Source organism: Electrophorus electricus, chromosome 9, assembly GCF_013358815.1.
Source record: "Electrophorus electricus isolate fEleEle1 chromosome 9, fEleEle1.pri, whole genome shotgun sequence".
In the NCBI taxonomy this organism is placed as follows: Eukaryota; Metazoa; Chordata; class Actinopteri; order Gymnotiformes; family Gymnotidae; genus Electrophorus; species Electrophorus electricus.
Genome location: NC_049543.1, coordinates 8,308,788 through 8,322,579, shown reverse-complemented (window position 1 = coordinate 8,322,579; position 13,792 = coordinate 8,308,788). Strand labels below are relative to the sequence as shown.

The window sequence follows — 13,792 nt, the reverse complement described above, 5'->3', positions numbered from 1 at the left end:
ACTTGATTGTTCATGACTAATATTAATTACTAGCCATATAATTAGGCTAACATTTCAGGTATGTCTCATGAAATCAGGATTCAGGTTTTGGCACACCCCAAATTTATTTACATTATGTTAACTTTTCTGCATTGCAGCTTCAGTAGACTACAGTCAAATATTGCTCTTACAGAACAGACTGTAAACATCTTGAAAAGCATTACTCTTTAAGACACAGCAGTTTTTTGCACTGCTTCCAGATCACAGATTTTAGTTTTAGGCTCAGCAGTTTTGTTTGTGTTTTCTTTCTTTCTTTAAAAAAAAAAAAAATCAAAGCTGTTATCTAAAAAAAATGTCCAAGGGTTTGTACTTGGATACTTCCTGGAACCAGTAACAACACTGTCTATTCCACTTTATTTGGTGACTACTTAGCCGCACTGGTATAGAATAATGCTGCTCCTTTCCAGTGTGGGTTTCTTCAACATGTCCATGGAGATGTCAATGTCTGTCAGTCCAAAACGTATAGAAGCCATTGTCTGGAATAGCTGGGCTTCAGTTTCCGTCTTTGGCCTAGCTAATTCACTCAAGGACTCTTCTACTGGAGTGAGTTTACCATCTTCAGGTACCTACAATGCAAGCATGGGATTAATATGAATGTCATTACTGTGTCCGTGAAAGTGAAGCCTAAAGTATTCAACAACTAAGATTTTCAAGTGACAGAGAAGATTTAAGAGTCTAACAATGAAACATCATATGCTCTACAGGCCATGTCAAGCAAAATCGTATAGCCTACCTTCAACAGCCTCCACCCTGCAGGGTGCAAAAGCAAAAATAATAGAAACACAACACCTCTACACAAGCTTACCTCTGCAGATATGCTCAGGAGCCATAGCTTCTCTTCATCTGTGAACTCCATTGTAGAACGGAAAACTATAATTAAGAAGAATATTTATGTGGTTAGTGGCATAAAAAAATCGCCAAACAGCTGATCTTGTTTTTCGGTCGAAAACAAGGTGCGACCAGCAGAAAAGCATCAAAGTGAAAGTGAAAATTAAATAACTTTTCGTATTTTTGTTTTTATTTTCATTGTAAATATATATCTTTTAACCACTTTACTTGGTGTCTATCATCGTTCCTTTGTTCCATTTTACATTCATAAGTAAATAACCTTCGATCATCAAAGTCAAATCTTGCGTTAAACTTACATTACACATACGGCATTTGGCAAACGCTTGATTTACACAATAAGACAGTTCATGCTTTGCTTTTACACTAAATGTCCTTCACATCAAATATTGGGGTACACACAGTATTCAGCCTATTGTTGTCGTAAACTATTTTTGCTGCGTAATACTGCAGCAATACCAGCTTGCATGCTGGTGCAATAGAAAGTGCAATGACTTACCGTTTTAATTAGATAATAACGTCTATCCCTCAGCCTCACTTGTTATATTATTGTCCCGAAGGCGTCTTGTCTCATTTTGGGAGTAAAATCTGTGGTGTTCTTGGAGCGTTGGCTCGTTTTATCTCCTAAAATGGACTGAAGTGTATATATTTTCGATTAGCTCTTTAAATGTATTAGAAGTCTTTCTCTTATTGCAGTCGGTTTTGCCTCGCAAATTAATTTCGATGAACTGACGAAGTTATCCTGAGAGTGCACACACACACACACTGCTGGGAAAATTCCGAGAAATGGAACGGATTTTAGGACGTCAAACAGAAATTGAAAGTGATACTATGTAGGGCAGACGTAGCTTTCGCTTGTCACTAAGAATTTGATGCCGTTGATACTGAATACTGTTGACAGGAACTACAAGCAAATATTGCAAGAATAAGATTTTATTTGCATAAGATTTCTAACTCACGATAGAGGTATCTTACAGTTTTAAACCTTATACCAAAAGAAGAAATTCCCCAATTTATATAATTAATAACGGTTGCCCACAGCATTCACTGAGCATTCCTTCAAACATCACTTAGATTTGAAAGTGTTATTTACAGTGATCAACGTGATACTACTGTACTACACCTTTAAACTTGCATTTATATCCAAAGCAGGATAACTATTTTTTAAAAACAAGTATAAGTATTTCCAGATAAAGAGCAAGAGAACATGACAAATGTGATCTGTGATTTTAATGTAAACTGTATAGCGAATGTGGAGAAAATTATTTAGCAGTGATATTCAAGTATACCAATGGTAACTGAATTTTCTCAGGGATGAATTACCCGCATGGCACACAGGGCACAACAGCTATTATTAAAATAAGAACCATCATTATTACTACAGCTGTATGACTGAGGGACACCATTTTTCATTACTGTGGTGGGAATAATATGAACCTGCATCTGTGACTTTGTGAGAGCCATCCTGCTAGCTGTCTTAGCCACAGTTAGCCAATGACACATTTGAGTGTGTGTAGGTGTGTGTTCGTTCAAATTGGCAGGAGAGTTTTGCCCAGAGCCTCAGTATGTAGTGACCCCATATCCCTGAGACTGTGAACTCCATTGTCAGATATGGAGAGAAGGCTGGAAGAGCTCAGAATTCCTCCTCGGCATTGCGGGCTCTCGACGCCTTCAGCTGCCTCAAGCGCTCCATGCATTCAGTCAGGCTCCTTTCTCCGTGGACCTTGTTGTCGCGAGTGCGGACGTTCACTGTGTCGCTGCTCTTTTCCTTCTCTCCTACCACTGGACATGGAATTAGCCATAAGAAAGATTAACGCCTGATGAGTCATGGCACCACAGCATTCCAGTCATCTTTATAACAACCACGGCATTATGGAACTAAGAGGGATGGCCAAGATCTAACGGGAAGCTCGTGTTCCTAAAAGCACTGCTGGAGGAGAAAGGAGGGCGGCTGCACAGAGCAATACGGGGACCTTCTTTCTGACCCGCGGCTACAAGCTCCAACTGTCTGAAGACGCCTTTTTTTGGCACGGACGCTGTGGCACGCAGCGCAACCTGCCCTGGGCGGGTAATCAGCGGAGTGCCATGCACGGCGAAGGCTCGCCGTTTCCGCCTTCCAAGTTTTACAAAAGCAATTAGGGCCGCTAATGTACGTGCGGCCTGGCACGCGTCAGTGGCTCGTTCTGCAGACTCTGTGCCAAGCAAGGATGAAGCTGTCCTTGGGGGATCCAAAATGCCTGCTTTACCATTCTGTACAAATTTGACTTTCAGTTCAGTTGGTTTGGGGGTGGAGAACAATAAAAAACAAAAACAAAAACATCCCCGCTCCCCTCTCCCAGCCCCATGCAAAAAAATAAAAATCCCCCAAAGCAAACAAACAAACCCACACACAAAAACAGCAACAAAGTGCAGGTAGGCATGTGTGAAGTTCCTGACATGCTGACAACACACGTCAGTGTCAGTCACGCTTACCTAATATAAAGTTGTACTGAGCTAGTTGCGCGTTTCGGATCTTCTTGTTCAGAGTGCAGCCGGGATCCAGGTCGACGTCCGTCATCAGGCCGACACTGTGGAACTCCTGACGCACCTGCCGAGAGAGAGGAGCACATTAGCGCTCCGCGTGGACGACTTGCCCTGGCCATGCTCGGCGGGGCTGGAGGCTCACCGAACGCTAAGACACCTGGCAGGAAATGAGGCCTTACCCTCTGGGCATACTCTTCACAAGCAGGTCCAACAGGCACAACCATCAACTGCCGCGGGGAAAGCCACAGAGGCCTGCATGCAAACAATCAGGAACTATTAACCTTGGGTCACACGAACAAAGGAATGGATATCGGACAGCCTTTTCTGCAAGATACTGCTACTACGACGCAACACTGCAGTCTTGCCTTCACAGATGTACATTACTCGCATGTACCATTTTCCGCCGTAGTTTTCTGTCAGGATGGCGATCATCCTCTCCACAGAGCCCAAGATGGCCCTGTGAATGATCACCGGCCTCTTCTTATCATCTCCATCATGACTACAGAGAGGGACATTAGGGTAACGAAGACCAAATGATTTCAAAGTCAACAGTAAAGATGCATTGGCCTGGCCATTAAAAACCAGCGCAATGAAAACAGGTGACCACAAGATGTCACTGTTGTACTGATAACAGCATATGAACAGCAGCACTCAGATTAAGAATTGGACAGCCAACCAGCAGAGCAGGCTACATAAACCTTTAAATAAAGTGCATGTAGCCTACCTGACGAAGGTTAGATTGAAACGAATGGGTAGCTGGAAGTCCAGCTGGATGGTGGCACACTGGTGGTATCTTCCAATAGCATCCTTGATCTGTATGTCAATCTGAACCAGAGAAATAATAATAATAATAATTTTTTTTTTTTTAAAACAACAAGAATCTATGCATAAACTGGGAATTGTGTGGCGTTTGAAGGTCCACTGTTACCTTTGGTCCGTAGAATGCTCCATCTCCAGGGTTCAACACCCACTTCTCCCCAAACTCATTAAGGCTGTTCTCCAGTTGCTGTGGTAATCAAAAGAAAATAAAAATGTTTTTTTTGTTTGTTTGTTTTTTTTAGGTACACATAGATTAACTGATTTAAACATTATTAAAATCTGAATTGTTTTTACAATGCAGATTACTGCAGATTTATAGCACCAATTCCTAAAATTCTGCCTGAGGTGGACGCTGGACTGAAACTAGTTAGTCTACACTGCCAGTAGTAGAAGTGGAAAACGAGGCAGCTGGAAGCTGATGGTTACCTTCTCGGCCTGATCCCAGAGTTCAGCTTCCCCGAGGAACTTCTCTGGCCTGGTGGAGAGGTTCAGCTTGAAGGTGAAGCCGAACACGTCATACACGGAACGCAGGAAACCCAGGCAGCCCTTAATCTCTGACTCGATCTGATGGGTACAGGACGCTCGCTTTCAGTCTTGCGGCTTTGTTGTGAGGAACTGGGTTCTAAAGAGTTGATTTAAATGCTCTGACTCGAGACAGAGTAAACGGGGCCAAAACAAATTCTGCAATGAGTAATGGGATCAAAACAGCAGATCGATGTACTAAATGAGGCCAGAAAGACATTTGGCTCACAATCTATCACTTTCTCAACCATGGAATCCTGTCCCAATGATTTTTTTTCCTGCTTATCAGGGATCATGAGCTAGGCTATAGTGGGTGCACACACACAGACAGACAGACACACAGACAGACAGACACACACAGACAGACAGACACACACAGACAGACAGACACACACAGACAGACAGACACACACAGACAGACAGACACACACAGACAGACAGACACACACAGACAGACAGACACACACAGACAGACAGACACACACACACACACACACAGACAGACACACACACACAGACAGACACACACACACAGACAGACACACACACACAGACAGACACACACACACAGACACCTGGTCCATGGAGCAGAAGATGTGGGCGTCGTCCTGCTGGAAGCGACGGACACGGGTCAGGCCGGTGAGAGCCCCGGAGAGCTCATTACGGTGCAGCACGCCAAAATCCGCCAGGCGCAGCGGCAGCTCCCGCCAGGAGCGCGGCCGATGGTCGAACATGAGACTGCAGGGGACAGGCGTTGGGGAGGGCCACGTCAGCAGAGCTTACCGTGCCAGATATGGGGCAAAGGCCTTTTCTAACAGTACACAGTTCCTTAAAAATGAATGTACCTGTGAAACACTGGTATTGGGTATCTATAATAAATCAATTTGTCAAATTGTGTTAAATTATTTTTAAATGATTAGCCAACAGTACTGACAGTAAATAAAACTCAACACACCAGCCAGAATGCTGTGTGGAAATGTGGCAATGTTCACTGGAATAGATGTCAGCAATCTTATTTAAAGACAGACTTCAGGAGTCATTTCTAAAGGCAGAATTCAGGATGTTTAAACACACTACAGCTCACAGTGAATGGAACTATGAGGTCAGTTGCATCATGCCTAGACCTCATTATGAGCCACAGGGGCATTTTCAGATGACTGATCTCAGGGCTCATTTTTAATGCATCACAAGGGTGGGTGACCGCACCAGTGTCCAGGGCAATTCATGGGTTTGAGGGCGAAGATCTCCTTCTCCACCTCGAAGGAGAACATGTTCTCGCTGTAGTGCTGCCAGTGGCCGGACATCTGCCAGAGCTTGCTGTTGTAGATATTCGGGGTGACAACTTCCTGGAAGCCCCTCTTCCTGTATTCGCTCTGTGTATCACAGTGAGTGTGGGGTAAACCTCAGCCAGACTGCGGCCCCCTTCCTGAACCTTGCACGACTCCTATGATCATTGATTACAATTGTGATTCAGCATAAGACACTTAATCTCTACGATGGCTGTGGGAATCATCTCAACAATTTATGATGCCGTAGTGGCAGTACTGAAGACACTAGATTCGTCCTGTACATACTTAAACACAGAGGGGTTGCTTTTTCAGCTAACCTTTTCACTAAAGATGTAATGCAGGCTAGCCAGTCATCCCTACTCTGACAGAGTCAGGGTTTGGTTTACTGTGCATGAAGGCAGCAACATGGCCATAGAGCTAGGAGAAGCAGCTTACCCGTATGAACTCTACCAGCGTGTTATAGATGTATGCCCCCTTCGGGAGAAAGAAGCAGCTACCAGGGCTGAGTTCATGGAAGAAAAACAAGTCCTGCTCCTGGAAAAAGGCACAAAGGTGTTGGTGTCCGAGAAACACAGAGGGAAAGAGTGTGTGAGAGCGTGAGTAAAACAGCCAGGCAGAGGGTGACGACGTGCGGGTGTGTCTGATTAGCCCTCTCCGTTTTGCTGTGACAAACCAGTCCGCGTGTGCCCAACGGTGGGCCCGCTGGCAGATGGCACATTAAGCAAAGGGACATCTGCTAGCCTTGCCCACACCTTCCCCCGTCGGATCTGTTGCCGGTTAACGGAGAGGACACAGGGACCCTGGGAGCCTGAAAACATCGCTGTTAAAACGAGAGCGTGGACAGCTTGCAGCCTAAGTCATTAGCGTACCTAGGAGACGCCCATCGCCACCCCCCCCACACCCCCCCGTGCGTGTCCGCTGCTGTCTGCCGGTTTGTCACCTACTGTTCGATAAAGCGTGCCGTTTCACGGCTAAGTCGTTTTTCTCCCCGCCCTCAGACAGATGTTAAACCAGGGGCTGAAATAAATTGGGCTGCTGCTGACCGTGCTTCTCCAGCAGAAATCCAATAGGTCAGGGCATAACGCATGGCCAGGTAAAGCACGTTCGGGGTATGCCATGGAAGAAAAACATGCTATTCTTGGCAAATGGGGACAATAAAGTAAAAGATGGAGAAATTCTCACAATATACTGGATGTACAGGTGTTTAAACTGTTGCTGCTGGCATGTTATGGTCTATGCACACGGTGTACACACAGCATCCACCTCTGAAAAATCACAGTGTAACAATGTTTTTTTTTTTTTTTTCCCTTAAAGATACAAAATAACCCCAATCAACTATAAGTATTCATAGCACAGAGCACAACCTGTACCAGCTGATGGCAACACCGCCTGCATCTGCCAATTTAGTTCTTACGACTGGCATCTGTCCTGCACCATCACAATAATCCTGCCTCAGTTTAAAAAGAACAAAAATATCTGCATAAATGGTGTTTATACAAATCTGCAGCTATGCCCATACCCGTCCCAGTTTGCGGTGGTCCCTGTTCTTGGCCTCCTCTTGAAACTTTTCCCAGTCCTTCAGCATCTTGAGGTCAGGGAAGGAGATGCCGTAGAGACGCTGCAGGCTCTCCATATCTGCCTTGCCCTCCCAGTATGTGGAAGAGTTCTGTAGCAGCAGAAGATTCCTGTTAGACAGTATAAGTGTTCTGGAGGACATCACTATATGTCCAAGCAACCAGCAGGACACTGAGGGTTACTAGAAATTAGTAATAAGGCAAAACAATTGTCTGTTAGCCCATCTTATTGGCATGCTGACAATGACAATTCTGTGGTCAGCTAGTCTGGACTTAATCTAATTAAATCTCAGAAGGTTAAAAAAAATGGGTCTGTACCTTATGGATCTTCAAGGCCTTGATCTTTCCGGTGTGTCTTACATGGGGGCCTCTACACAGGTCAATCAGTGGACCACACCTTCAGATGAAGGCAAAAAACAGCTCATGACACCAACTGCTTCCAGGGGTGGCCTGACACTAGAATTTCAACATATGAGCGAGTGCACGCCGTGGTTGTACCTGTAGACTGTAGTCGTCGGGGTGGTGACTTTCTCGTTCAGAATGCGGCACTTAAACTTGTTGTACTGCGGGGAGACGGAAGAAGACAGTTCAGCCACGGCGAACTCACACTCGCCTTTCACTGGCTCCCATGCCTCTTCAGTCGAAAGGCAAGAGCTCCTACCTCAAACATTTCCAGGAGACTCTCCTTCTTTATCTCCAGCCTCTCAAAGGGCTGCTTCTCCTTGATGATCTTCTTACACAGATTTTCCAGACACGGGAAGTCATTACTCGACAAACCTCTAAAGAGGTGTGCGCACAGGGGTGGAAGGTAGAGCCAGGGAGAGGAGAGGTAATGAAAAGGTTTTCAGGAATATTGGTTTCATGAATATACATATACATACATACATACATACATACATACATACATTTCATGAACATTCCTGTAAAATATATACATTAATGGATAAAGTGAGGAAGGATTAATGAATAAAGTGGTGAAGAAGGATGTTAGACATCTAGGTGCCATCGACAGAGGAAATGCTTTTCAGTAACCTTGCTGGGCACTCTGCAGCTCCTGTTTTGAAGCCGACACATATACACCATAAACAAGGTGCAGCTTGACAGTCAAATCACCTCGTAGAATATCATTAGCATAAATTGGCTTTCAGTAAGAAAATAACAGTACTTATTATTTCCTCTCCACACACTAATTTAAAGCCTCGGTAAAAGCTTGCAGTCAAACAAAAGGTCAAATAAAATAGTTTATAGTCAGTCTCTTCAAACTTACAGACTGGCACGATGGCCTTTGAAATTGTATTCCCCCCTAGCATCCCCTTAATATTCAACCACTGACAAATTCATTAGATTTAAAAGCCTCACCTACTCACAAGAGAATGGAATACAATTTGAAACCTACTCACTATTCAACCCCTGTCCTATAGTTTTTTCCTCCCACAATGGATATTAGACTAGCAGGTAAACAACTGCCTTTAACAATGTGTCTACCATATAAAAGTTATGAAAAATCTCTTAAACACAACAGGGTATATTGGTTCAAAGACCAGAGATTAAGTGCTTTAGCATTAGCATTTAGCAACATGACTGTCAAAAATACAGCTTTTCTAAAATAGGAAAAAATTAATTTCTTCTGTGCATCTGGAAGCAACATTTTGTATGCAACCTGTAGCATCCATTTCATCACCTTACTTTTGCTCTAATTACAAACATGTTGTAGAAATGAACAATATTTAAAAGTGCTAGGTAAGAATTAAGATTCAGAGCATGCAAAATGAACTGTATTACTGTGATAAATCAAGACTCTTCAGCTGCCCCATAAAACACTTAAGGCCCCTGCATACCTCATAGCTAAGAGCAACGTTCATCTGGCTTTGGCGGGCAATAAGATGGAGTTACAGAGGACACAATCAACCCGATGCATCACATGAGACTTCGCCTGCTGCGCTGTGTGTGCGATAGCACGACAAACTCCACTACGTAAGTGAGCCCGCGCTTGGCTGCTGCAAAAGACGTGTGCTGATGCCTTCTTTCTCCTTCCCTTTTCTTTGTAAACATGGAAGAACACGAAGGCTGCTTCCTCATCCTCGTGTTCGAACTTTCGCTTAGACGTCAAGAACTGCTGAGTCTCCATAGCCACTGCTGCCATCAGCACTTGAGCGGTAGGCAATCTTCTTCCAATTACTGTAAAAGTCAGAGACATTCGGACTGCGCCATCTTCAGTATTTGAGTACTCCTACGTGGCACCCCAAAAAGGTGGTTTCATCTTCATGCGACCCTAAAAACACTTTCGCTGGAAGCATACCGACTGCTTTGTGCTAAGCACAATGGTAATAATTATGCTTAAGAAATAATCGCAGCACTCCACTGATGCATTCAATCCACTCCCTGTAGTTCCCCGCATCAGATTTAAAAAACTCGACGCTTGCCGACAGTCAAAAATGAACCTGTCGATTTGTCTCCTGCAAGCATGCGTCTCAACCTGCACCTGTTGCCTCTTGTACAGCGCGACTCGAACCACCGAGACAGGGAAGACTCGCCTCACACCTCTTTTCCGTAACCAGATGGTGGAATGAACACCCACTTGCAGCCCATATAGATCTCTTGCCCTCTTCAAACACAGACCCACCTTTTCAAGAAGCACTTGAGTGAGCCATAGTCACTTCAGTGCACTACACTAATCAACATTCCTTCACTTCTCTACAAGAAAGAAGTACTTCCCTTGTGTGGATTCCCTCTGACATAGTTCTGGCTTAATGGTATCCTTAGCCTCAGGACTAGAATACTACCATAAGGATTTCCATGGAGACAACTTGCTCTGGACAAGAGCGTATGCTAAATGCTGAATTAATGTGAATTACACGGTGGTGCTTTAATGGCCACTTACTCATTTTCGAGGTACATGTCGTAGTAGAAGCCGCTCTCGATGGGAGGCCCGTAACACAAGCATCCTCCATACACTCTCTCCATGGCCTCCCCCATAATGTGGGCGCTCGAGTGCCAGTAGACCTAAAAGCAGACCCTTAACTATATTAGCTGTGATGACGCCCAGCAGCTGACTCACACGAGTCACCTCCACGTAAATGAGGGGTGCACAACTTCAATGACAATGGGCCTGGCAGCTAGTGCATTTTGGTCAGTTTTCTGCTCTAACAATCCTACTTGACCTGGTGTTTGTCTTAGGAGTTAAATCTGGGGGTCTTTGAGCAGGAAGGAGCCAAACTGTGTCAGACCCTGACCCTTAAGGACATGCCTTGTCTACTGCTAACTTAAATGGTGCCGCAATATCCCAAAGACTTCCACGTTAATGAAAGGTACCTTATCAGGCACTGAGATGTTACAGAAAGGCGTTTATGCACCAAGGGTCACACTTATTTGGGACACCAAACTCCATTTTCAATTACATTTTATGTAATAAATTATTAAAGTGCAAAAGGTTCTCGACCACTCCATTACACACTATTGGTCACAGGCATAAATCCAATTTAACACTAACCAAAAACACTTGGCTGAAGGGCACTGGAAAAACCACATGGAAAAAAGGGTAAAAAGCTTGAAATTGGACTCACTGCTTGAGCCTCCTCATCCTCAAATTTGAGAAGCTGCAGGTTGCAGTCACCCTCCAGGGCTCGGTCCAGGTCCCACACATCACCGTTCACTTTGGCAACCACCGTATTATCAGCAAGGCCTTGGCTGTTTAGAGACAGGTTGACAGAAAACACTGCACTCAGATTACGCACTGCAAAAAGGACCCAGAGGATGTTTAGTACGGTTCAGAAAACAGCCTTCAGCCAGGCGAGTGCGAGCACCAAATGCGGGTTGGGACTGCTCTTAAACCACAGCCCATCGAAGCAATAGGGTGGTGAGGGTTCCTCATTCCCATGTCTGGCATTGGATGGGAGTGGAAAACAACGGCACGCCTGGTGGCGCCATGCTCACCTGATGCTGCAGGCGACCTGGTACGGTGTGGTCTTCCACGACTCGCCATCCACCACCTTTCCGTCAGGCAGGGTGATCCTAATGGGCTTGCTATCCTTCGCTGCCCTCTCAGCCAACAGGGCATCATGCTCCGTCTTCAGCTTGTTATACAGAACCAGGCGGTCTTCTATATACTGAGGTGGGGGTTTCAGCTAGGACATTCACAGGTGAACAAAACAGTATACATGTTGAACATCAAAGTTCTTATTGTCAATCAGAAAAATGTTGCGAGTTGGATACCTGAAGAGCAACAAACAGTCTCACTAAAACGCACAACACTTAAGCCTACACATGATGTATATGACGTGCGAAGGCCAATCCCAAGTTCGTTAGCTACCTCGGTTCTGACGCCCACGTCTCCTCCCGCACCTTTGTTCTTCTTCTTCACTCCATCTTTACCAGCCTTGTCTGGCGTGCCACCCTGACAAATATGAATAAAGGGCGAGTCTGAGTGCTTCCACAAACATTGCAAACATGTTAATTAGCTTCTCCACCCGTTACACAGAGAATCGTATAGTTAAATACTTATGAAACATGAATATGGAATACGAATATGCTATTAAATATAAAGAAGACATCTAATTTGATTTAAATAACTTGCTAGCTAAGAACAACTGGGTAGATGGACAAGCTTCACGTGCCACTTTATAGCCTAACCTTCAGCAACACCACTATACTAGCTAGTGAGCTAAATACAAACTTAAAAACAACAGTATTGATTGCTCTTTTTTTAAAGAATAAACTAACTATTGCCAGCTTGGGTAGACTCGATAGATCACTAGTTTGTACTATGGTTAGAACCAAGTAGCTAGCGTTAGCTAACTAGGCTAGCATCTGTCAAGAACAGGAAGGTGCTGACAACGTACGACTAGCTAGCAAGTTAACCGCTAAACAAAACATGCACAGGCTAGGTTAGCTAACTAGTAAGCAAATATAGTAATGAAAGCTACATATGTAGCAAACTGTAAAACATAACGTTACCTGCTTTCCTTCCTCAACTCGCAAGCCTTTTATTTGTTCGGTGACAGCCTCGTCCGACATTCTAAGATGAAAAATAAACGCTATAATACGATACAAAAATCCGCCCAATCAGTTTTTGCCTTAAAAACCGGCTTTTAGGTAGCTAACCTAGCAGCGTGTTCTGGATATAGATATAGACAATGCTGATGCAACTGTATTGGGCGGGCTTTCTACGACTGACAGCCAATCACAACCAATTACGTAGCCGTAAACTGCAAAGGTTGGCGTCTCAGTGAAATGACGCAATGTCCAAGTGGCTTTGTGTACAGTGTGCATGAAAAATAAACGTTATATATAGTTTTTTTCACTTAAAAGTAAAGTATTTAATTGGCAACCTATTATATTCAAAACTTGAACTCTATCTATCTATCCTTGTGTACTTCACTGCCTTTTTTTCTACCTCTACATTGCTCCTTTATATATAGCCTTCATATTAAAACCATTGACCGGTGAAGAGAATAACATTGACTATCTTGTTACAGAGACATATCAAAGGTTAAATCTATGTAAGTAAACAGTCAATTCTTGAAGCAGGTAAAGCAGTAAAATAAGGATATGACTGATTTTGACAAAAGTCAAATAGTGATGACTATATGACGGGGTCAGAGTATCTCCAACACAGAAGGTCTTGTGGGGTGTTTCCAGTATGCAGTGGTTAGTACCTACCAAAAGTGGTCCAAGGAAGAACAACTGGTAAACTGGCAACATGGTCATGGGTGCCCAAGGCTCAGTGGGGAGCGACACCTATCCCATCTGGTCCAATCCTTTAGAAAGGCTACTGGTACACAAATTGCTGAAAAAGCTCATGCTGACTGTAATGGAAAGGTGTCACAATGCAGAGTCCATGGCAGCTTGCAGTGTATGGGGCTGCGTAGCCGCAGACCATTGCCTGAAATTTGTGCATGAGCATTAGAATTGGATGCCTCAATCTCATATACATAATGCATATTATATTAATATTATAATCCCACTGGAATTGTTGCAATGTTACTATGTAACAATCCAGGTATTATATTATCCCCATATTTTGAAGGGACATGGGTGACAGTCAATTGCAGCACAAGGCTCGACTGTTTGCATATCCACATGTTCAGTCCCCTCAGGGTGCCCATAACTGATTTGTCCTCATACCAGGATACCCATGTTTGGATGTACTCTGCTCGAAGGCATTCTGACTCAAACAGCAGA

General features: G+C 44.1%; 1 protein-coding gene across 1 annotated transcript; it reads right to left on the bottom strand.

Moving 5' to 3' along the window:
* Positions 1-284: 284 nt before the first annotated feature.
* Positions 285-12,757, bottom strand: tars1 (threonyl-tRNA synthetase 1). Its single transcript, XM_035530122.1, has 21 exons — positions 12,566-12,757; positions 11,922-12,005; positions 11,546-11,736; positions 11,176-11,299; positions 10,494-10,615; positions 8,274-8,391; positions 8,111-8,175; positions 7,931-8,009; positions 7,558-7,704; positions 6,474-6,572; positions 5,956-6,122; positions 5,325-5,487; positions 4,654-4,791; positions 4,337-4,414; positions 4,133-4,233; positions 3,803-3,907; positions 3,588-3,660; positions 3,358-3,472; positions 1,385-2,667; positions 845-909; positions 285-605 (listed from the first exon to the last, which is right to left on the bottom strand). The coding sequence occupies exons 1-19, from the start codon at positions 12,623-12,625 to the stop codon at positions 2,519-2,521; spliced, it is 2,178 nt and encodes a 725-aa protein (XP_035386015.1). The 5' UTR covers positions 12,626-12,757; the 3' UTR covers positions 285-605; positions 845-909; positions 1,385-2,518.
* Positions 12,758-13,792: the final 1,035 nt, after the last annotated feature.